Source organism: Triticum urartu, chromosome 7A (genome assembly GCF_056163025.1).
Source record: "Triticum urartu cultivar PI428250 chromosome 7A, HENAU_Tu73, whole genome shotgun sequence".
Lineage (NCBI taxonomy): Eukaryota > Viridiplantae > Streptophyta > Magnoliopsida > Poales > Poaceae > Triticum > Triticum urartu.
Window position 1 is genome coordinate 572,997,037 of NC_141879.1, and position 26,566 is coordinate 573,023,602.

General features: G+C 44.0%; 1 protein-coding gene across 1 annotated transcript; it reads right to left on the reverse strand.

Moving 5' to 3' along the window:
• Positions 1-5,906: 5,906 nt before the first annotated feature.
• LOC147960491 (uncharacterized) lies at positions 5,907-6,356 on the reverse strand. The gene has a single exon (XM_087533375.1). It carries the CDS (start codon positions 6,354-6,356, stop codon positions 5,907-5,909), a length of 450 nt encoding a protein of 149 aa, XP_087389501.1.
• Between the last annotated feature and the right edge of the window lie 20,210 nt (positions 6,357-26,566).

Below are 26,566 nucleotides of genomic sequence, written 5' to 3' on the forward strand. Positions count from 1 at the left end.
TCCTTATGGACGGCGGCAGCAGCCTGAATCTGCTTTACCAGGATACAGTGCAGAAAATGGGCATAGATCCCTCGAGGATTAAGCCCACCAAAATGACCTTTAAAGGCGTAATACCAGGTGTAGAGGCCAACTGTATAGGCTCAGTCACACTTGAAGTGGTCTTCGGATCTCCGGATAATTTCCGAAGCGAGGAGTTAATCTTCGACATAGTCCCATTCCGCAGCGGCTATCACGCACTGCTCGGGCGAATCCCATTCGCCAAGTTCAACGTGGTACCTCACTACGCATACCTTAAGCTCAAGATGCCAGGCCCTCGAGGAGTAATTACGGTCAATGGAAACACCGAACGCTCCCTCCGAACGGAGGAGCACACGGCGGCCCTTGCGGAAGTACAAAGCAGCCTCTCCAGGCAGTTCTCCAGTCCGGCCATTAAACGTCCGTACACCGTCAAGCGCGCCCGGAGTAACCTACAACAAGACCGCCTGGCATGTTCCGAGCAGGCGTAGCAATACGGCCCCAACCCCAGCCCTCGCAAAAATGCGACGCCAGTGCTTCGCGTACATAATTACGCTCTAGAAATACCATGGGTACAAGGGGAGGGGCACCATCACGGCATGCCCGAAACACGACTTAAACCGCACCAGGGGCTGCCGATTTTTTAATTTTCTCTTACTTTCAGGACTCCATTCTTCGGAAGGCCTGTTCGGCAGTTCAATTGCCGCACAAACGATGCAAGAACCAGGGAAGCAGACAAGCCATGCCGCATTACGGAACTCCCAGGTGGTCTCTATCACGAGTAGTATACCTGTTTCGCATACCATTCCGCAGCCTGCCCCTGGAAAGGACATGTTAAATAGTCCAACCTTTTGCTTATCGCATTATTTGTATCGTTCTGCTTTGATCGCAGCCCTTTTTAATAAACAATGCATAGCTTTTGTCTATTTTTGCATTACCTTTTTTACAAATATATGTTCCTTAACGACATGTTGCACCCGTACACTTTGGTACGGCCAAAATACGCCAGGGGCTTTAGTACCCCTCAATATGGTGTGAGAAGTCTGAACACTTTAACAAGTGCGGCACCCCGAACTTATAGCATTATATGCATCGGCTCCGAATCATGTCTTGGGTCAATAGTTGGGTTTGCCCAGCTCCTATGTTTTGGTGCCTTACGTTCCGTTATATCGGGTAAGGTAGCACTAGGAGAACTACTGCGATTGTGCCCCAGTTGAGCTGGGTCGAGCACCTCAGTAGAGAAAGCTAAAACTGACTGTCATGATGAAGCGAGAGCTGGTCACTGTTCGAGAGGTTTTTCGAGTCCCTAAAGACTTATGCCGCTTAGAGCGAGGAGTCGGCTCTGTCCGGCCAAGGCGTGGATAGCGCCCCGAACTCGGTCTTCCGAATACCAGGGGCTTCACCGAAATTTAAAATTATAGAATTCTATGGCTAAGTGAGAGTGTTCAAGCATTATAGTCCGATTGCCTTGTTCGTTGTGCTGAGTGCCTCCCTCGAAGGACCCAAACATGGGAAAAAGAGCGCTCAGGTTTATCCCCGAACACCCCAGCACTAGCGGCACGGGGGCAGAAGCCGACGACTCGCCATCTCTCAGAATTGATAAACAGCCGCACAGAAGGTAATATTTTAAATTCCAACAGCATTGCTTAGCGCATATGAATAAGTTTTCAGCGCACAGGACAAAACGAGCGAGTTTTACTCAAAGATTACATCCCTGGAACATTCATCCGCCATAAGGCAGGCACCCTTCAGAACATCCTTATAATAATTCTCGGGCTTGCGATGCTCTTTCCCCGGCGGTGGCCCGTCCTTCACAAGCTTCTCAGCATCTAGCTTGCCCCGGTGCACCTTAGCACGGGCAAGGGCCCTACGGGCACCTTCAATGCAGACAGAGTGCTTGATGACTTCGAGCCTTGGACATGCCCCCACCAGCCGCCGCACCAGCCCGAAATAGCTCCCAGGCAGAGCCTCTCCAGGTCACAGCCGAACTATGAGGCCCTTCATGGCCTGCTCGGCCGCCTTGTGGAGCTCGACCAGTTGCTTCAGCTGGTCGCTCAGGGGCACGGGGTGTCCGGCCTCAACATACCGAGACCAGAACACCTTCTCTGTCGAGCTGCCCTCCTCGGCTCGATAGAATGCGGCAGCATCGGACACGCTACGGGGAAGATCCGCGAAGGCTCCTAGAGAACTCCGAATTCGGGTAAGTAACAAGTAACTCACGTTTACATGTTTACTTTGCATAAAGAATGCCTTACCCGCCGCTATCTTTTCACCGCATCCAACTCCTGGAGGGTCTTCTGGGATTCGGCCTTGGCAGACTTGGCATCTTTAATGGCCACCGCAAGCTCGGACGCTCGCGTCTTTGAGTCAAGCTCCAAACTCTCATATTTTTTCATGAGAGCCTGGAGCTCTTGCCGCACCTTGCCAACCTGGGCCTCATACTTCTCCCGCTCGATGCGCTCCGTGGCCGCCCTCTTCTCGGCCTCGACCAGCGCTTGCTTAAGGGTCACCACCTCAGACGTGGCCCCTACAATAGCCACGATACTCCTGTCATTTTTTGCAATTGCACCTTTTATATATATACTTAAACAAGGTATTTCTTACCTTCATTTTCCTCGAGCTGCTTCTTGGCACGCCCGAGCTCTTGCTCGGACCGCTCGAGGTTCTGCTTTAGCGTGTCCACTTCCGCAGTCAGTGCGGTGGACGCCAGCAGAGAAGCCTGCATACGCATATTGACTCCTTTTTGTTAGACTCCTGCGAATTTTATTTGATCCTCTATTCGGCTTTTCTTCCCGAACGCCAAATAGAGCATCAGGGGCTACTATCTATGCGGTAATATTATTTACACATCCTTTACTTACCTCAAAGCCTGTTAAAAGGCTAGTACAAGCTTCAGTCAGTCCGCTCTTGGCGGACTGAACCTTCTTGACCACCGCACTCATAATGGTGTGGTGCTCCTCGTCGATGGAGGCGCCTTTGAGCACCTCCAACAGATTGTTCGGCGCCTCCGGTTGGACGGGGGTCACCGGCACGGTGGGCTTGCTCCTCTTGGAAGGAGGTCCCCCGCTGGACTCTAGAACCTTTGAAGGTTCCGGAGCGGTGTCCGGCCTAGAGCCGGACTTGGAGCCCTGGGGGGTTTTATCCCCTTTACTCCTGGAGTCCGGGAGGTCGCCTTGCGGCGCCTCCAGGACCACCTCCTTCCGGCTTGGAACCTGTTGAGACAACACTTCGGCGTCGTCCGTAGGGCGGGGGGAGGAAGCCATCGGAAGCGAATTCACATCCGACGAGTCCAGTGAACCGCTCGACGATGCGTCGAGCCGGTCTTTGGGTGGGCTGCATAATCATATTCGACATAAGGGAAAGTTGTGCAATAAAGGAATACTATGAATTACTCTGGTATCTGGATACTTACGATTTCGCCAGGGGCTTGGCCCTGAGCGGCCACTCTTCTCTGCCGTCGTCGGCGTCGGTGGAGTAGTCCGGGGGAAGGGTTCTCCCCTTCTTGGACCCTTCGGCCTCCCCAGTGAGGGCGACCTTCCTTTTCTTCTCTCCTCCCGCTGGGGGGGAGAGGTCTCTTCTTCCTCCTCCTCGTCTTCACGGGAGGAATGCGCCTTGGAGTCGTCGGATGATGAACCCGACACCTCCTGGCGTCGGGCACTCTTTCGAGTCCCCGTGGCCTTCTTTGTGGCCTTCTTCTCCGACACCACATGGGGTGCCGGAACCAGCAGCTTCGCCAAGTGGGCATCGGCTGGGTCTTCGGGCAAGGGAGCCGGACAGTCGATCTGTCCGGACTTCGCCTGCCAAACCTGTCAAAGGTAAGGGAGCTTAGATCCCGCATAGAGTTAAACTATAAAAAACTAATACCCTGTAAAAGGTACAAACAACTTACCGCGCTAGCGTGACGCTGCGCGCTGAATCCGCGATCCTCGGTAGCGGATGCGGGAGCCTCTGCACCCTTGAAAAGCACCTTCCAGGCATCTTCGTACGTCGTGTCAAAGAGCCTGCTCAGAGTTTGGTGCTGCGCCGGGTTGAACTCCCACAGATTGAAGGCCCGTTGTTGACACGGGAGGATCAGGCGGATGAGCATAACCTGGACTACATTGACAAGCTTGAGCTGCTTGTCCTCCAGGGTTTGGATGCATGTTTGCAGTCCAGTCACCTCTCCTTTGCTGCCCCACGACAGGCCCGTCTCTTTCCAGGACATGAGCCGCGTTGGGGGTCCGGACCGGAACTCGGAGGCTGCGACCCACTCAGGGTCGCGGCTCGGTGATATAAAACCACCCCGATTGCCACCCCTTCAGGGTCTCCACATAGGAGCCCTCGAGCCATAAGACGTTGGGCATCTTGCCCACCATGGCGCCTCCGCACTCCGCCTGGTTGCCGCGCACCACCTTCGGCTTGATGTTGAAAGTCTTGAGCCATAGGCCGAAATGGGGGCGGATGCAGAGGAAAGCCTCGCACACGACGATAAACGCTGAGATGTTGAGGATGAAGTTCGGGGCCAGATCATGAAAATCCAGGCCGTAGTAGAACATGAGTCCCCGGACGAATGGGTGAATAGGAAAGCCCAGTCCGCGGAGGAAGTGGGGAAGGAACACTACCCTCTCATGGGGCCTTGGGGTGGGGAGGAGCTGCCCCTCTTTGGGAAGCCGGTGCGTGATGTCGTTAGACAAGTATCCGGCCTTCCTCAGTTTTTTGATGTGCCCCTCCGTGACGGAGGAGACCATCCACTTGCCTCCCGCTCCGGACATGGCTGGAGAAGGTTGAGGTGGGGAGTGCGGACTTGGACGCTGGAGCTCGAGTGCGCGAGAATGGATAGGCAAAGGAGGAAGAAGGCGTAGGTGAAAAGGTGGATCCTTATCCCCTTATATGGGTGGACGCAACTACGTGTCCCCACCAGCCTGGTAAAACTCGCTTATCTCCAAGCGCCGTAATCAATGGCGCGATTGGGTTACCCACGCCCGTATTGATGAGAATCCCGGAATAAGGGGACACGATCTCTGCTTTAACAAGACGTGCCAAGGAAACCGCCTCGCATGACGCGCTGAGGTGGGATAATAAAACGATTCGGATAAAGGCTTGGTCGTGGTGTGTCACACTACGGAATACGTCAGCAGATTAGATTTGTGTAAATATTATTCTCTCTATGGCAATATGTGAAAACTTATTTTGCAGAGCCGGACACTATCTTTGTGTTCAAAATCTTCTATGAAGTACTTGGAGGAGGAAGCTGCCTTGCAATGCCGAAGACGATCTGCGCGCCGGACTCGTCGTCATTGAAGCCTGGTTCAGGGGCTACTGAGGGAGTCCTAGATTAGGGGGTGTCCGGATAGCTGGACTATACCTTCGGCCGGACTCCTGGACTATGAAGATACGAGATTGAAGACTTCGTCCCGTGTCCGGAAGGGACTTTCCTTGGCGTGGAGGGCAAGCTTGGCGATACGGATATGTAGATCTCCTACCATTGTAACCGACTTTGTGTAACCCTAACCCTCTCCGGTGTCTATATAAACCGGAGGGTTTTAGTCCATAGGACAACATACAAAACAACAGTCATACCATAGACTAGCTTCTAGGGTTTAGCCTCTCCGATCTCGTGGTAGATCTACTCTTGTACTACCCATATCATCAATATTAATCAAGCAGGACGTAGGGTTTTACCTCCATCAAGAGGGCCCGAACCTGGGTAAAACTTCGTGTCCCTTGCCTCCCGTTACCATCCAGCCTAGACGCACAGTTCGGGACCCCCTACCCGAGATCCGCCGGTTTTGACACCGACAGTATCCACAATATTTCCTTCCTGTAAAAAAGTTCTACCAACCAGTGTGCAATTTTCAACTCCGCATGTGAAGGGCGTATCTACCTGGGATCATGCGCAATGATTGGAGTTCCTATTTCAGCTTCTGTATCTCTGCCCGCACATTCCCCAACTGACTCCTGTCCCAAGCCGACAGATCAGAGGACAGATTCTGCAACTTTGCATGCATGTCCGCCACTGTTTTAGCTGCATTTTTTATCCACCCTTCCCCAACTACGTTCCCCAGATCTGGATGCCGTTCCCACATAACTTCATATTTAAAGGATCGTGGGCCCTTGTTGCATGCATGCACATCCGCGTCAAGGTTGAGCAAAATCGGCTCGTGATCAGAGGAGGCAGCCGTGTAGTGTTCTAAAACAGAATTGGGGAAGGCGTTGCACCACTCAGGTGAAGTTAAGCATCTATCCAGCCTCACCCTTGTAAAAGATCCCCCCGCAACCTTCCGTTCAAACGTCCAGCTCTTTCCCTTGTATCCAATATCAATGAGACCACATGTATCAACCGCATCTCTGAAGGCGTCCATTTGCGCTTGACTCCGTTCCCCAACTCCATCGTGTTCATCCTACCTGAGTACCTCATTAAAATCACCAATGGCTGCCCAAGGAAGGTTACTCACATTGGCTATGCCTCTTAACATGTTCCATGTTTTATATCTTTCCGATACTTAGGCCTCCCCATAAATAAAAGTCACTCTATTTTTTGTTTCAACCAAATCATCCACTATCACATCTATATGATACTCGGAATAACCAATTATTTCAACCTTTATTGAATCATGCCAAAAAATACCAATTCCACCACTTCTTCCTGAGCTACTAATAGCATAGCTCTTGTCAAACCCTAATGACTCGGCTAGATTTTCCACCCTAATTCCCTCAATTTGGGTTTCTACGATACAAAGCATTGAGGGGGCATGTTGCCTCGTGAGGTCACGAAGCTCTCAAACTGTCGCGGGTTTGCCAGCCCCGCGACAGTTCCAACTTAAAATACTCATTGTGCTAGGCGCGACCCCTCTAGAGGGCCCGCCAAATGCGCATCACTAGGGTTTGGAGAAGCAGTTGCCTTGTTTGGAGTCGGTGGACTTGGCTTGTTTCTTTTTGGGTCCTGCTTCGGCAGAGGGCTTGACGGTAACTCTGGTGGAGGCAGCATGAGCTGCTTCCTCACTTGTGCCGCGGCAGTGGGATCATGCACGTTGGCTGTCGGGTCACCTGTGGCAGACGGCCCTCCTTTTCTATTGTTTGCACCTTCCTCCATACCAGTATCTTTCTCTTGGGTTTCAGGGTACTCATGACTCTGCTCATGGAGCGGGCCACTATCTGGATTTGTCCGCCCTTGTCCTCTTCCGGCGGGGCCTCTGCCACGGCCGCCCCTTGTACCACTACCTTCTCCCGGGCCGGCCCCCGGTCCCCGAAACCAAGCAGATGAACACAAGTTCCTTCGGCTGATGTACTCCATCGCCACACTCCTTGAACTGATGCCTCAGGTTGCCGCAAACTGCACACCAATCCAGAAGCCTTTCGTATTTGACTCGAAAGTCTCGCTCAAGGGCGTCCTTCTTCTTGACCACAAGTGACACATCATTCTTCAAAGGCTTGGTGACATCTATCTTAACATGGACTCGGGCAAAGTTGCCTTCAAAATCATGAGATTTTGGCTCAGCGTATATGAACTCACCAACTGTTGAAGACAAAGCCTTGATCTTGGGGTAATATCCATCCGACAAATCGTGGATCTGCATCCATATATCTATCTTGTTGAGCTCGATGGTCGAGGGTTTGGTGAAGCCATCATACGGTGCTAGAACAACAGCCTTCCCTTTGTGGTTCCAAGGCCCCTCTTCCATCACCTATTCCCAGTCGCCTAGGCACGAGAATTGCATCGTGTAGAGGTTGTCCTCCAACGGTCTGATTTTCACCTCCTGCGCCAAGTCCCATGCCACTCTCATATTTCTAAAGAACTAGTACTGGTTGTAGGGTTTATCGGTATGAACCCTAGCCAGCGCCATCCAACGGGTCGCCTCAGGCGGCAACTCTTCCTCTTCAACTATCACGTCTTGCAGATCTGCCTCCGTCAATCCCAGCTCTTCCATCATCGCCGCCAGGTCAGACCCGGTGGTACCCGCACTTGACGATGTCGCATCCATGATTCTCTTGCCCGATGGTGTTGGTCTCCTCGGGCGGTGTAGTCCCAAGACAAAACCCACACCCTGCGTCGTTACTAGAGGCCCGAGAACCTCAGCAGTCGCCGGCGAGGGGAGGGGGGCAGGGGAGAACCGATCTCTACGGGTTGGCCGCCGCCATCGCCGAGAGGAGGAGAAACCCTAGCATGAGGGGAAACACTACCGCCTCGCTCTTTGTAAGCGTGAGGGCGCGAGATCGATCCCGAACGAGAGCAGTTTTTTGGGCCGCCTTTTTTCGCATCGCGCCATTTTGGGCCGGCCCATCCAGCCGCGCCTGCAGACGCCGGTTAGCTTGCGCGGCGCTGAAGGCGCTGACTAGGAGTTTCCAAGCTCTCGGCCGGCCGCCCCTTGCTCGCTCGCTTGTGTACGCCGAAGCGGACTGGGCCACACGAGTTTGATGGGCCTTCAAGCGGGATGTCCCTTTTCTTATGTCTTTTGCGTAATTTTTTTTTCTGCTCTGCTTTCTTCTTCCTCTTTCCTTGTTGCTTCTCTCCTCTCTTGTTACACACAGTAAGCTTGTCAGTGCCGACGACACAACTTCCTGCTACTTCTGTGAGCACCCCCTCCCCCAACGCTGCAAGCATCTCCCTCCCCAAGCACCTCATACTGCTTCCCCCTGATGCTACAACTGGAGAGATCTTTTGCTAGAACCGGTGACAATTTTTGTTGGAATTAGTGTTGCTTCTTTTTTTTGCTGCGTGTGTGCTACAACCAGCTCTGTGCAACCGCAAAGCTGCAACCGGCACCTGAGAAAGCTAAAACGTCTACGAAAAAGCTTCAACCGGATGTGGCGGAAGATGGGGGCGGCTAGTGCTGCAACCGTTGACAGAAAAAGGTTCAACCGTATATGAAAAAGCTTCAATCAGGCAGTATGCAACGGAAAAAGTTGCAACCGTTGACAGAAAAGCTTCAACTCTAGATGAAAAAAGCTTCAATCAGACAGTGTGCAATAAAAAAAGTTACAACCATTGATAGAAAAAGCTTCAACCGTAGATAATAAAGCTTCAACCGACGACCGGCAATGAAAAGGAGCTTTATAGAGACTCGAGTTTCCACGGAAGCTGCAACCGTCGTTGGCGGGTGCTAGAACTGGCAAAGACCAATGCTACAATGATGCTCCGGCCGGCGATGGCGAAGTTGCAACCGTGCAATTCAAAGCTAAAACCCGGCATGAAAAAAATTGTGACCAATGAGCACGGAAGCTGCGACCGGTGACGGAAAAAGCTATAACTGTCGAGCACAGAAGCTGCAACCGGCGACAAAAAAGCTACCACCGACAAGCCCAGAAGCTATGACTGGCGTGCAAAAAAGCTGCAACCGTCGAGTGATTTTGTCGCCCAGGTCTGTTTACGAGAGCTTCCACCTAGAGTTTCCAACGATCTACTCGAATCCAGTTGAAGCTAGCTCATCGTGCATGTGGTACTGTAGATCAATTAAGCTGCTTGCTTGCTTGCAAGTTAGCTTTGCATGTAGGACCTACACTCCGGCGATTTGATCTACGTTCTAAATCCAACATGAAGCATGGTGTCTGGCAAGTGCGGGTGGCGCGGCCAATCGAGGACAAGCGCCGGCGGGCGCCGGTGGCCGGGAAGAGCGGGCGGCGCGTTGGACCGGCGAGCTGTGCGGGGTTCTTTTTTTTTGTGTGTGTGTTCAAATCAGAGGTTCAGAACGGTGAGACAAGGTAATCTAACAACACAGAACGGTTTGATCCAACGTGTGCGCGCCGACTAGCCGAAATTTGGGCCGGTCCGCCGGCGCGTATCATTGTCCTAAAAAGATCTTTAGGTAGGTTGCACACAATATACCCATTTCAATTTGGCACACAATAAACTCATACTTCTATTATTTTTTGAACACAATAAATGCACACATTATTACTATCTATCTATAGGTGTGAATATATATCGTATTATGTGTCCCCCACAAAAGAAAAACTTATTATGCTTATCCTGGTGACCACACAAAAGCCAACTACGGGTATATATATATATATATATATATATATATATATATATATATATATATATATATATATATATATATATATATATGCACTCGAAAAATACGTAAAAGCCATCCTTAATTACATTCCATCTAAAGCCGCCAAGTAAAATGCTTCCAAAAATTGCAGGCCCGTTCCTTGCAATATAAAAAGCCATGTCGGTCAAAGCAGTTAGCTCACTACTCATCCCAGCACAAGCATGTCTTTGCCTCTTCTATTTTTTCCTCAATAATGATAATTTAACGACGATGTGTTGACCTCATTCACTGTACGAGGAGTTTCTATATGTTAGCGAGAGTCTTATTTTGTCTCTGGCACTTGTTCCCAAAGTATATGTTAGCGAGAATCTTATTATGCTTATCCTGGTTGATAACGGGGGCTAAGTTACGGTGAGACTTGGCTTGGTAAAGTCATTGAAGTTACGCACAGCTTCAGTGACTTCATGAAGCTAAGTCTCACAGTAACTTAGCCTCCTCTATCAGCCATCCATTCAAAATCTAACGGACTAGATTGATCCATATTCTGAATAATTATTTTTAAGTGTTTAGAAAATTTTGAAAAAAGTCCAATAAATCATAAAAGTTTTGTTTAGTATTATGTGAAAATTTTGATCCATTTGGATGTATAGTTTGCGAATACACATTTTTTATTTCTCTGAGCTCAAAAAGCTATTTAATCACAAACCATACATCCAAATGAATTGAAACTTTCCCAGAATACAAAACAAAACATTTATAGTTTATTAGATTTTTTTAATTTTTTCTGAATACTTTAAAAATTTCAATATGAAAAATAGATCAATCTGAAACGTTGGATCTTTAACGGATGGTCGATAATGGAGGCTAAGTTATGGTGAGACTTGGTTTGGTAAAGTCACTGAAGTTGCATCAGCACAAACGACAACTATGTGCAAGATTTCTCTGCACGATGGACAAAAGCATCCATTAGATCGCATTATGCTACAAATCAACACCATTCAAGAACAAATCGTCTCTAAAACTGTCATGTGCAGAGTAGTTTCGTTTGCACTTTCAGCAAGCATACCATTAGGTAATTTATAATCTTGTTTGTGCCGGGCGTAGGATCAACCACGACTTCCCTCGTACTCTGTCTATAATGATCACATGCATCTGCACCAAAAACACAAAACACTTTCTCTGTATTACTAAATTACTACCTCCGTCCTGATTTAATAGCCCCTCATATTCAGGGTCATATTTTGACCACAGTTTTAACTAATAAAAGTTACACACAACAAAAATAGTATCGTGGGAAATTATTTTAAATAAGAATCCGTTGATATAATTTTTTATAACATGCATTAGTATTTTATTAGTCAAATCTATGGTCAAAAATTGCCACAAAATACGAAGGTGGCCAATAAACCAGGACGGAGATAATACTTAAAATTTTAGGTTGAGTCTAGATATTTTTATGTTTGACTATTTAAAAAAATATGCTAGTGCCTAGAATATCAAATATGTATAGTATGAATGTATATTTCGTAGTAAACCTACTGAAATTTTTCAGAGAAGTAGAGAGCCTGAGATTCCACTTTCCAGTATAAACGGGGCAAAATGTTTTCATCCGGAGGACATGGAAGCAGGGCAGGCCTAGGATTTGAAAAGTGTATATTAAAAAATGCAGAAGCTATTTCTTTTACAGCCGAAAGCCTTGTATCCTCCCCTAAAAAAAGCCTTGTTATCCATATGTATAATTAATTATAGCACTGCATTGTACAGATTATATAATTTATTAAAAAATCCAAAAATTGAGCATAATACCAGATATTCGTAAATTAATCAACTTGAAATTATTCAACGTATAGAAGCACTAATTGTTCAACGTATCAAAGTGACACACATCTGAAATATATAGAGGATAAATAGCAAAATGATAAGAATGCCATCCCTCAAGAAATCAACAAGGAAGCTTACAGATCATCAACGTTGTCAATGTCAATCAAGCCTACCGACTGTAAAAGAAGCCCGGTTGCGGCCTGCTGGCTGCCGCCAATGTCAATCAAGCCGAGAGGTCATGCTGACAGCTTGCCTACCCACCATCGCGCGTTTGTGCCGCGGTGGTGCACCCTCGCCCCTGCACCTGCATGTGTGCGATTAGATTTGGGGTTCAGTGAGGCGCATGTTCGTGACTAATCATATGATTGGCCAGAAATGATATGTATCGTCCAAAGGGCTCTTTACGGGCTAATCACTCACAAGCGATCAGCATGGGCCAGCCCATTAGTGGTAGTATATAGTGCGGCAGCGAACCACTAGGACCGATTATGGCAAACTTCTCGAACATTCCACCTTGTGTTTTTAAGATTCCTGATGGGTTTCTTCTTCTTCTTTTTCGTTTTTCCTGGTTTTTGTTTCATTTTTATTTCTTTTTGTTCCCATTCATTTGCAATTTTGTCTTTTTTCACTTTAATAATTGTGAAAAATAATAATTCATAAACAATTTTCAAAATTTTGAATATATTTAGAATTCATGAACTTCTATGAATTGCAATTTTCAATTCTTGAACAATATTCAAATTCGAGTTTTTTTTGTAATCCTGGATTTATTTGAATTTGTGAACATTTTCCAAAACTCAAACATGCTTTTAACTTGAAAACCAATTCATGAAAAAAACGTATAATTTTTCATTCATGAACTTTTTTAATATACAAATTCCTTAATATGGAAATAATTTTTAAAATATGAGAATATATTTTTATTTTGTGTTGTTTTTTCAGATTTGTGCACTTTTGTATGAATATCTTTTAAAACTTACGAATATTTTTACATATTTTGGTGTTATAGGAAAAAGGAAGAAAAGGTAAAAAGTCCCAAAGTCGTGTGTACGCTTACGCCATACGCTACAGAAACCTGTTGTCGACGGCAATGGGTTGGCACACCCAATGCCACCATATCACTCGCACCATGCGGTATATAGCAGTACCCACGAGTGGTACGAGCGAATAAAGAGCAACTAGTTAACGATCACTCTTTCGTAAGCTTGACAATGATCACTTAGTGGTGGGTTGAGAACGTGTCCGCCGCCACATGTCGCACTATGGGTGTTTCCTCTGGATTTTTATTTTGTTTTTCCGCACGTGTTTTTGGCTTTTTAGACGGGTTTTTTTCCCGGTTTTTCCGTTTTCACCAGTCTTTCTTAGCTTTTCGACGAAAAAATTCAAAAAATATTTTTATTGTGAGAGGAAATGCATTTTTTTACTTCCGCGAGAGGCACGATTTTGCTTTCGCAGGAGGCACGGTCGTACCTCTCGGAAACGAAAAAAACACATGTTTTTCTTCCACGAGAGGCACGGTTTTGTTTCAGCGAGAGGCATGGTTTGGCTTTGGCGAGAGGCACGGCCGTCCCTCTCAGAAACGAAAAAAATGCATTCTTTTTTTGCTTTGGCGAGAAGCACGACCGTACCTCCCAGAAACAGAAAAAAAAACGTGTTTTTTCTTTCGTGAGAGGTACTGTTTTTTTTTGTGAGAGGCGCGACCATGCCTCTCAGAAATGGGGAAAATACGTTTTTTTCCTTCCATGAGAGGCATGATTTTTCTTTCACGAGAGGCACAACAGTGCCTCTTTCGGAAAGGAAAAATAAAAAAGTGCTGCCGATTCAATTTTTTTCTTTAAAAAAGTTTGTCAAAACCTATCAACATGGGATCTATTTTTGAAGATCTCAACGAAACAAATTCAATGGTGAAAATGATTCGAGATTTGGACGCAGGATTTAAGAGATAAAACATTTTGAATAAATGGATCTACGAAAAAAGGGCAAACTCTCAGGTTGCGACAAGTGCGCGCATACAATGCGGCACTTGTCGCATCTTAGGTGTGGGAGTGATCTGTGGAAGGAGTACTCCTCATTTAGTGATTTCGAAGCGAATTGCTCACTAGCGATCGCTTATTCTAAGAAAAAAAACTAGTGATCGCTTTTGGGCCGGCCCATTTAGGCGCAATATATTTGCGAACACCAAAGTGCCGAGGGCTGGTTTGAGGAAGCTTACGTTACCTCGCCTCAAAAACAAAAACCTCCCCTAAAATAAGACGTCCTGCAAAAAAAACAAATCCCTCGAGAAAAAGGAAGCTTAAGTTACCCTCCGGCCTCTTATTGGAAGGTTCCAAAAAGGATATTTTTTTCATGTTCTTCTACACCTGGTTTTCCAGGGTTTCTTTTCGGTTTTCTTTTCCTTTTTTTCTCACTTTCTACTATGTGAACATTTTTTTGAATTTTCTAAAAAATATAATTCGCAAAAAGTTCTTAGTTCGTGAACATTTTTGTATTCACAAACCATTTGCAAATTTTGATCATTTGTGAATTCATGAACAATTTTTGAATCCGTGAACACTTTCACCAGTCTGCCAACTTTTCTTAAATTTATGAATATTTTTTAAAATCCAGGACATTTTTAGTATTCACAAATTTTGAACTTCATGAACATTTTTTATTATTTATAGTTCGAGACATTTTAAAAATTAGGATAAAAACTGATTGAAATAAAAATTCATGAACTTCTTTTAATTTGTGAACATGTTTTCAAACTCATTTTTTTGTGAATTGATGAACATTTTTTTGAATTCATGCACATTTTTTTCAATCCAGAACACTTTCTTGAATCAACTAACATTTTTTTCATGTTACTTTTGCATGTTCATATCTACCGGGCCAGTTCATTGTGGGGAGGGAGCAAAGGGGAAGATCAACGTGGACGGAGCTTGGGAAAACTTGAAGATAAGGTGGCTGTAGTAGCAAGTTCTCGGAGTTGTGTGGCGTTTTCTTGGGAGCATCTTGTGTTGTTTTCATAAGAATAGCGGATGCAGAAACTATCAAAGCATTGACGATCAGGCAAGAGGCTCTCTAGTTGGTGCCCGGACTGCTTCCTCAAGGAGTCAATATCGCGTCTGATTGCCCTATGGTGATTAATACCCTGAATGAGGACTCAAGACCAGTCTATTACCATATCACACTAGAGATTAAGGCCAGAGGTGCACAACTGATGGCATTGCTTTCTGCAACTCAAACGTTGAAACTCACACGTTAGCTCGATTGCTGCTTAGGAATAATGTTGACCGACATGTTTGGCTATTAAGTCCGCCTGAAGGAAATATGCCCTAGAGGAAAAAATAAAATTGTTATTTTATATTTCCTTATTCATGATAAAGGTTTATTATTCATGCTAGAATTGTATTGATCGAAAACTTAAATACATGTGTGAATACATAAACAAATACTCTGCAACTCAAAGAGTTTCTCTCGAAAGAAGTGAGTGGGAGGAAAGTAGAACTTGATGAGGTAATTGTATCTTCTCCTGAATTGCAAAGTAGCACATCAGAGAAATCTGTTCCCGTGATGCCTACACCAATTAGAGAGGAAGCAAATGATGATGAACATGAAACTTCGGATCAAGTTACTACTGGACCTCGTAGGTCGAACAGAGCATGTTCTGCACCAGAGTGATACGGTAATCTTGTCCTGAAAGTCATGTTACTGGACCATGGCGAACCTATGAACTATGAAGAAGCTATGATGGGCTCAGATTCTGATAAATGGCTTGAGGCCATGAAATCTGAGATGGGATCCATGTATGAGAACAAAGTATGGATTTTGATGGACTTGCCAGATGATTAGCAAGCCATTGAGAATAAATGGATCTTCAAGAAGAAGATAGACGCTGATGGTAATGTGACCACCTACAAAGCTCGACTTGTCGCAAAACGTTTTCGATAAGTTCAAGGGGTTGACTATGATGAGACCTTCTCACCTGTAACGATACTTAAATTAGTCCGGATCATGTTAGCAATTGTCGCATTTTATAATTATGAAATCTGGAAATGGACGTAAAAATTGCATTCCTTAATGGATTTCTTAAAGAAGAGTTGTATATTATACAACCAGAAGGTTTTGTCGATCCTAAAGGTGCTAACAAAGTGTGCAAGCTCCAGTGATCCATCTATGGACTGGTGCAAGCATCTCAGAGTTGAAATATATGCTTTAATGAGGTGATCAAAGCATATGTTATGGTGAAGTTTGTATCTACAAAAAAGTGAGTGGGAGCTCTGTAGCATTTCTGATATTATATGTGGATGACATATTGTTGATTGAAAATGATATAGAATTTCTGGATAGCATAAAAGGATACTTGAATAAGAACTTTTCAATGAAAAACCTCGGTGAAGTTACTTATATATTGGGCATCAAGATTTGTAGGGATAAATTGAGACACTTAATAGGACTTTCACAAAGCACATACCTTGATAAAGTTTTGAAGAAGTTCAAAATGGATCAGTCAAAGAAAGGGTTCTTGCCTGTGTTACAAGGTGTGAAGTTGAGCCAGACTCAAAGCCCGACCACTATAGAAGATAAGAGAGAAAATGATAGTCATTCCCTATGCCTCAGCCATAGGTTCTATCATATATGCTATGCTGTGTACCAGACCTGATGTGTGCCTTGCCATAAGTGTGATAGGGAGGTAACAAAGTAATTCAGGAGTGGATCACTGGACAACGGTCAAGAACATCCTGAAGTACCTGAAAATGACCAAGGATATATTTCTTGTTTATGGAGGTGACGAAGAGCTTGTCGTAAATGGTTATGTAGATGCTAGCTTCGACATATATCTAGATGACTCTAAGTCACAAACTGGATACGTATTTATATTGAATGGTGGAGCTGTCAGTTGGTGCAGTTCCAAGCAAAGCATCGTGATGGGATCTACGTGTGAAGCGGAATACATAGCTGCTTCGGAAGCAGCTCATGAAGGAGTCCGGATGAAGGAGTTCATATCCGATGTAGGTGTAATACCCAGTGCATCGGGTCCAACAAAAATCTTTTGTGACAACACTGGAGCAATTGCCTTGGCGAAGGACTCCAGGTTTCACAAGAGAACCAAACACATCAAGATACGCTTCAACTTTATTCGTGAAAAGGTCAAGGATGGAGACATAGAAGTTTGCAAAATACATACGAATCTGAATGTACGTAGCAGACCCGTTGACTAAGTCTCTTTCACGAGCAAAACATGATCAGCACCAAGACTCCATGGGTGTTAGATTCAATACTATGTAATCTAGATTATTGACTCTAGTGCAAGTGGGAGACTGGAGGAAATATGCCCTAGAGGCAATAATAAAGTTGTTATTTTACATTTCCTTATTCATGATAAAGGTTTATTATTCATGTTAGAATTGTATTGATCGGAAACTTAAATACATGTGTGATTACATAAACAAATATCATGTCCTTAGTAAGCCTCTACTAGACTAGCTCAATGATTAAAGATGGTTAAGGTTTCCTAACCATAGATATGTGTTGTCATTTGATAACGGGATCACATCATTAGGAGAATGATGTGATGGACAAGACCCATATGTTAGCTTAGCATATTGATAGTTCAGTTTATTGCTATTGTTTTCTTAATGTCAAATACATATTCCTTCGACTATGAGGTTATGCAACTCCCAGATACCTGAGTAATACCTTGTGTGCTATCAAACGTCACAACGTAACTGGGTGATCATAAAGATGCTCTACAGGTATCTCCGAAGGTGTTTGTTGAGTTGGCATAGATCGAGATTAGGATTTGTCACTCTGAGTATCAGAGAAGTATCTCTGGGCCCTCTTGGGAATACACATCATAAGAAGCCTTGCAAGCAAAGTGACTAATGAGTTAGTTGCAAGATGATGTATTACGGAACGAGTAAAGAGACTTGCCGGTAACAAGACTGAACTAGGTATGAAGATACCTACGATCGAATCTCGGGAAAGTAACATACCGATTGACAAAGGGAATTGCGTATGTTGTCATAAGGTTTGACCAATAAAGATCTTCGTAGAATATATAGGAGCCAATATGGGCATCCAGGTTCCGCTATTGGTTATTGATGACCACAAGTATAGGGGATCTATCGTAGTCCTTTTGATAAGTAAGAGTGTTGAACCCAACGAGGAGCAGAAGGAAATGATAAGTAGTTTTCAGTAAGGTATTCTCTGCAAGCACTGAAATTATCAGTAACACATAGTTTTGTGATAAGGTAATTTGTAACGGGTAACAAGTAATAAAAGTAAATAATATGCAGCAAGATGGCCCAATCCTTTTTGTAGCAAAGGACAAGCTTGGACAAACTTTTATATAAAGGAAAACGCTCCCGAGGACACATGGGAATTATCGTCAAGCTAGTTTTCATCACGTTCATATGATTCGCGTTCGGTACTTTGATAATTTGATATGTGGGTGGACCGGTGCTTGGGTACTGCCCTTCCTTGGACAAGCATCCCACTTATGATTAACCCCTCTTGCAAGCATCCACAACTACAAAAGAAGTATTAAGGTAAACCTAACCATAGCATTAAACATATGGATCCAAATCAGCCCCTTATGAAGCAACGCATAAACTAGGGTTTAAGCTTCTGTCACTCTAGCAACCCATCATCTACTTATTACTTCCCAATGCCTTCCCCTATGCCCAAACAATGGTGAAGTGTCATGTAGTCGACGTTCATATGACACCACTAGAGGAGAGACAACATACATTTCATCAAAATATCAAATGAACACCAAATTCACATGACTACTTATAGCAAGACTTCTCCCATGTCCTCAGGAACAAACGTAACTACTCACAAAGCATATTCATGTTCATAATCAGAGAGGTCTTAATATGCATAAAGGATCTGAACATATGATCTTCCACCAAGTAAACCAACTAGCATCAACTACAAGGAGTAATCAACACTACTAGCAACCCACATGTACCAATCTGATGTTTTGAGACAAAGATTGGATACAAGAGATGAACTAGGGTTTGAGATGAGATGGTGCTGGTCAAGATGTTGATGGAGATTGACCCCCTCCAGATGAGAGGATCGATGGTGATGACGACGGTGATGATTTCCCCCTCCCGGAGGGATGTTTCCCCAACAGAACAGCTCCGCCGGAGCCCTATATTGGTTCCACCTCATGGCGGCGGAGTTTCGTCCTGTGAGCTTGCTTATGATTTTTTTAGGGCGAAAGACTTCATATAGCCAAAGATGGGCACCGAAGGCCTGCCAGGGGGCCCATGAGGTAGGGGGCGCGCCCTACCCCCCCCCCCCCCGGGCGCGCCCCCACCCTCGTGGATGGTGGGTGGGCCCCCTCTGGTGCATCCTTCTCCCAATATTTTTTATATATTCTAAAACTGACTTTCGAGAAGTTTCAGGACTTTTGGAGTTGTGCAGAATAGGTCTCTTATATTTGCTCCTTTTCCAGCCCAGAATTCCAGCTGTCGGCATTCTCCCTCTTCGTGTAAACCTTGTAAAATAAGAGAGAATGGGCATAAGTATTGTGACATAATGTGTAATAACAGCCCATAATGCAGTAAATATTGATATAAAAGCATGATGCAAAATGGACGTATCAACTCCCCCAAGCTTAGACCTCGCTTGTCCTCAAGCGGAAGCCGATATCGAAAAATATGTCCACATGTTTAGAGATAGAGGTGTCGATAAAATAAAATACGGACATGAGGGCATCATGATCATTCTTAGAACAGCAACATATATATATATATATATTCATATGATTTCTTATGCTAAAGTAACAATTCATTCACAATTTCAAGTATGAATCAGAAACTTCATTGAAAACTAACAAACTATAATCTCAGTCATTGAAGCAATTGCAATTTATCATAACATCAGAAAGAGTCAATATAAGAGCTTTTCAGCAAGTCCACATACTCAACTATCATTTAGTCTTTCACAATTGCTAACACTCACACGATACTCATGGGTATAAAGTTTTAATCGGACACAGAGAAAAACAGGGGCTTATAGTTTTGCCTCCCAACCTTTTACCTCAAGGGTAATGTCAACAATAGTAGTTCATGAAAACTCACATCCAATTAGCTATATATATCAGGATCTTTCCAACACATTGTGCTTGCCAAAGGATAAAATGTAAAAAGGAAAGGTGAAGATCACCATGACTCTTGTATGAATTATAAGACAAGGATAAAATATAGGCCCTTCGCAGAGGGAAGCAGAGGTTGTCATGTGTTTTTATGGTTGGATGCACGAAATCTTAATGCAAAAGAACAACACTTTATATTGCCACTTGTGATATGGACCTTTATTATGCAGTCCGTCGCTTTTATTTCTTCCACACACAAGATCGTATAAAGCTTATTTTCTCCACACTAATAAATCATACATATTTAGAGAGCAATTTTTATTGCTTGCAACAATGACAACTTACTTGAAGGATCTTACTCAATCCATAGGTAGATATGGTGGACTCTCATGGCAAAACTGGTTTTAAGGTTGTTTGGAGGCACAAGTAGTATCTCTACTTGGTGCAAATAATTTGGCTAGCATGAGGGGGAAAGGCAAGCTCAACATGTTGGATGATCCATGACAATATAATTTATTTCGGATGTAAGAAAACATAACCCATTACGTTGTCTTCCTTGTCCAACGTCAACTTTTTAGCATGTTATATTTTAATGAGTGCTCACAATCATAAAAGATGTCCAAGATAGTATATTTATATGTGAAAACCTCTCTTTCTTTATTACTTCCTATTAATTGCAACGACGACCAAAACTATGTTTGTCAACTCTCAACAACTTTTATTCATCATACTCTTTATATGTGAAGTCATTACTCTCCATAAGACCAATATGATCTCTTTATTTCCTTTTTTATTCTTACTTTTATTCCCTCAAGATCATAGCAATATAACCAAGCCCTTGACTCAACACTAATCTTTATTATATATAGCTCACGGACTCGATTACATAGAAGGATCATAAAGCAAAACTCAAAACTAGATCATACTAAACTTTATTCTACTAGATCAAGATGTTACCAAAAGGATCGAACTAAGAAAAATGGTAAAGATAAAAAGTGTGATGGTGATACGATACCGGGGCACTCCCCCAAGCTTGGTAGTTGCCAAGGGGAGTGCCCATACCCTTGTGTTTATGCCTCTTTCTTCGGAGGTGGAGGAGATGGTGATGATGATGACAATTGTGCCTTCAGCTTTTTCATGTTGTAATTGAGAAGAGCGATCTCCTCCTTTAAATCATCGACCTCCGATTCCAGCTTAAAGATCTTGTCACATAAATCTCCTTTGCTTTTCTACCGAAGACGAGAGGGAATAGATCAGTTGTTAGACAGTTTAGCCCTCTTGGGGAGACTAGACTTCTTGAACTTCACGTGCATATCTCCAGGTTGAGGTAGAGGAACATCCTCCTCCTCCGAACTTGAATCATCGATCATCCTCTTCATCATCCGTAGTTCGACCACAAGGAGATAGGTCCCCATAGGTCTTTGGGTTAGCAATGAGATGTGAGACATAGCTCTATCCGTCGGAGTCTTGAGATGACATCTTGCTCTAAATCTGCGGCAGAAATAGCTCGAAACAAAAGAGAGGATATTTGCGTGGGACGGTGGTCAAAACCTTCGGGAGAATATATAATGAATTTTTGCCGACCAAAAGAAGTATCGTGCAAGAAAATGGAGTCCGGAGGGCACACGAGGTGCCTACGAGGCAGGTGGTGCGCCCTCCACCCTCGTGGATGCCTCCGGTCCTTTCCGGGCTGCTTCTTATTTTCCTATTTTATTAAATATTCCAAAACGGAGAAAAGTTGCTATTAGGACTTTTTTGGAGTCGGTTTACTTACCATACCACATACCTATTCCTTTTCGGAGGATGAAACGTTCTGGAAGGTGTCCCTTATATACTCCTTCGGGATTACGGTTTCAATAACATTAGTTTCAACATTTATAGGATTACCTGAGATATAATGTTTGATTCTTTGACCATTCACCACCCTGGGATTTGTGCCTTCGAAGTTGTTGATTTTTATAGCACCGGAACGATAGACCTCCTCGATAATGTAAGGACTTTCCCATCTAGAGAGGAGTTTTCCTGCAAAAAATCTTAAACGAGAGTTGTATAACAATACATAATCACCTACATTAAACTCACGTTTTTGTATCCTTTTGTCATGCCATCTTTTAACTTTTTCTTTAAACAGTTTGGCATTCTCATAGGCATGGGTTCTCCATTCATCAAGTGAGCTAATGTCAAATAGTCTCTTCTCACCGGCAAGTTTGAAGTCATAATTGATCTCTTTAATGGCCCAATATGCCTTATGTTCTAGTTCAAGAGGTAAGTGACATGCTTTTCCATAGACCATTTTATATGGAGACATACCCATAGGATTTTTGTATGCAGTTCTATATGCCCATAATGCATCATCAAGTTTCTTTGACCAATTATTTCTAGATCTATTAACAGTCTTTTGCAAAATTAATTTAAGCTCTCTATTACTCAGTTCTACTTGCCCACTAGACTGTGGATGATATGGATATGCATTCTATGATTAACATCATACTTAGCAAGCATTTTACGAAAAGAACCATGAATAAAATGTGAACCACCATCAGTCATTAAGTATCTAGGGACTCCAAACCTCGGAAAAATAACTTCGTTAAGCATCTTAATAGAGGTGTTATGATCAGCACTATTAGTTGGAATAGCTTCTACCCACTTAGTTATTGGGGAATGCAGTAATTTCAAAAAAAAAATCCTACGCACACGCAAGATCATGGTGATGCATAGCAATGAGAGGGGAGAGTATCGTCTACGTACCCTCGTAGACCGCAAGTGGAAGCGTTATGACAACGTGGTTGATGTAGTCGTACGTCTTCACGATCGACCGATCTAGTACCGAAGATACAACATCTCCGCGATCTGCACACGTTTGGCTCGGTGACATCCCGCGAACTCACGATCCAATAGAGATTCGAGGGAGAGCTTCACCGGCACGACGACGTGATGATGGTGATGATGTTGCTACCGGAACATGGCATCGCCTAAGCACCGCTATGATATTACCGAGGTGGATTATGGTGGAGGGGGGCACCGCACACCGCTAAAGATCAATGATCAACTTGTGTGTCTATGGGGTGCCCCCTCCCCTGTATATAAAGGAGTGGAGGAGGGGGAGGGGGTCGGCCTCTCTAGGCGCGCCCCAAGGAGTCCTACTCCCACCGGGAGTAGGATTCCCCCCTCCCTTTGTTGGTTTTAGGAGAGAAGGAAGGAGAGGGAAGAAGGAAGGAAAGGGGGGACGACCCCCCCTCCCAATTCGGATTGGGCTTGGGGGGCGCCCCCTCCTTTGCTTCTTTCCCCTCTCTTCCACTAAGGCCCAATAAGGCCCATATACCTCCCGGGGGGTTCCGGTAACCTCCCGGTACTCCGCTATACTCCCAATTTCACCCGGAACCATTTCGATGTCCAAACATAGGCTTCCAATATATCAATATTTACGCCTCGGCCATTTCGAGACTCCTCGTCATGTCCGTGATCAAATCCGGGACTCCGACCTACCTTCGGTACATCAAAACACATAAACTCGTAATACCGATCGTCACCGAACGTTAAGCGTGCGCACCCTACGGGTTCAAGAACTATGTAGACATGACCGAGACATGTCTCTGGTCAATAACCAATAGCGGAACCTGGATGCTCATATTGGTTCCTACATATTCTACAAAGATCTTTATCGGTCAAACCTCATAACAACATACATTGTTCCCTTTGTCATCGGTATGTTACTTGCCCGAGATTCGATCGTCGGTATCTCAATACCTAGTTCAATCTTGTTACCGGCAAGTCTCTTTACTCGTTCCGTAATGCATCATCCCACAACTAACTCATTAGTCTCATTGCTTGCAAGGCTTATAGTGATGTGCATTACCGAGAGGGCCCAGAGATACCCCTCCGACAATCGGAGTGACAAATCCTAATCTCGATCTATGCCAACTCAACAAGTACCATCGGAGACAACTGTAGAGCACCTTTATAATCACCCAGTTATGTTGTGACGTTTGGTAGCACACAAAGTGTTCCTCCGGTATCCGGGAGTTGCATGATCTCATAGTCATAGGAACATGCATGAGTTATGGAGAAAGCAATAGCAACAAACTAAACGATCATCGTGCTAAGCTAACGGTTGTGTCAAGTCAATCACATCATTATATAATGATGTGATCTCGTTAATCAAATGAAAACTCATGTCTATGGTTAGGAAACATAACCATCATTGATTCAACGATCTAGTCAAGTAGAGGCATACTAGTGACATTCTGTTTGTCTATGTATTCACACATGTACTAAGTTTCCGGTTAATACAATTATAGCATGAATAATAAACATTTATCATGATATAAGGAAATATAAATAACAACTTTATTATTGCCTCTAGGGCATAATTCCTTCAGTCTCCCACTTGCACTAGAGTCAATAATCTAGTTCATATCGTCATGTGATTTAACACCAATAGTTCACATCTTTATGTGATTAGTTCACATCTTCATGTGACTAGCACCCAAAGGGTTTACTAGAGTCAATAATCTAGTTCACATCACTATGTGATTAACACCCAAAGAGTGATCATGTTTTGCTTGTGAGAGAAATTTAGTCATCAGGCCTGCCACATTCAGAGCCGTATGTATTTTGCAAATTTTCTATGTCTACAATGCTTTGCACGGAGCTACTCTAGCTAATTGCTCCAAATTTCAATATGTATTTTAGATCGAGACTTAGAGTCATCCAGATCGGTGTCAAAGCTTGCATCAACTTAACTCTTTACGGCGAACTCTTTGTCACCTCAATAACCGAGAAACATTTCCTTATTCCACTAAGGATATTTTTGACCGCTGTCCAGTGATCCACTCCTGGATCACTATTGTACCCTCTTGCCAAACTTATGGTGAGGTACACAATAGGTCTGGTACACAACATAGCATACTTTGTAGAACCTATGACTGAGGCATAGGGAATGACTTTTCATTCTCTTTCTATTTTCTGCCGTGGTCGGGTTTTGAGTCTTTACTCAACTTCACACCTTGCAACACAGGCAAGAACTCCTTATTTGACTGTTCCATTTTGAACTACTTCAAAATCTTGTCAAGGTATGTAGTCATTGAAAATATATCAAGCATCTTGATCTATCTCTATAGATCTTGATGCTCAATATGTAAGTAGCTTCACTGAGGTCTTTCTTTGAAAAACTCCTTTCAAACACTCCTTTATGCTTTCTAGAAAATTCTACATTATTTCCGATCAACAATATGTCATTCACATATACTTATCAGAAATGCCATAGTGCTCCCACTTACTTTCTTATAAATACAGGCTTCACCGCAAGTATGTATAAAACCATATGCTTTGATCACTTTATCAAAGCATATATTCCAACTCCGAGATGCTTGCACCAGTCCATAGATGGATCGCTGGATGCTACCTCTTGAGCACCGCGTTGCTTTTCCCTTGAAGAGGAAAGGGTGATGTAGTAAAGTAGCATAAGTACTTCCCTCAGTTTTTGAGAACCAAGGTATCAATCCAGTAGGAGATCACGCTCGAGTCCCACGCACCTACACAAACAAATAAGAACCTCGCAAACAACGGATAAAGGGGTTGTCAATCCCTTCATGGTCACTTACGAGAGTGAGATCTGATAGATATGACAAGATAATATTTTTGGTATTTTTATGATAAAGAGAAATAAAGATGCAAAGTAAAATAAACGGCAAAGGAAATAGCTTAGTGTTGGAAGATTAATATGATTTAAGATAGACCCGGGGGCCATAGGTTTCACTAGTGGCTTCTCTCAAGAGCATAAGTATTATGGTGGGTAAACGAATTACTGTCGAGCAATTGATAGAATTGAGCATAGTTATGAGAGTATCTAGGTATGATCATGTATATAGGCATCACGTCCGCGACAAGTAGACCAAAACGATTCTGCATCTACTACTATTACTCCACACATCGACCGCTATCCAGCATGCATCTAGAGTATTAAGTTCATAAGAACAGAGTAATGCTTTAAGTAAGATAACATGATGTAGAGGGATAAACTCATGCAATATGATATAAACCCCATCTTTTTATCCTCGATGGCAACAATACAATACGTGTCGGTTCCCTTTCTATCACTGGGATCGAGCACCGTAAGATTGAACCCAAAGCTAAGCACTTCTCCCATTGCAAGAACGATCAATCTAGTAGGCCAAACCAAACTGATAATTCGAAGAGACTTGCAAAGATAAACCAATCATACATAAAAGAATTCAGAGGAGATTCAAATATTATTCATAGATAAACTTGATCATAAACCCACAATTCATCGGATCTCGACAAACACACCACAAAAGAAGATTACATCGAATAGATAACCAAGAAGATCGAGGAGATCTTTGTATTGAGATCCAAAGAGAGCGAAGAAGCCATCTAGCTAATAACTATGGACCCGCAGGTCTGAAATAAACTACTCACACATCACCGGAGAGGCCATGGAGTTGATGTAGAGGCCCTCGGTGATCAATGCCCCCTCCGGTGGAGCTCCGAAAAAGGCCCCAAGATGGGATCTCTTGGGTACAGAAGGTTGCGGCGGTGGAATTAGGTTTTCGTGGTGCTCCTGGATGTTTCGGGGGTACGTGGATATATATATATATATAGGAGGAAGAAGTACGTCGGTGGAGCAATGAGGGGCCCACGA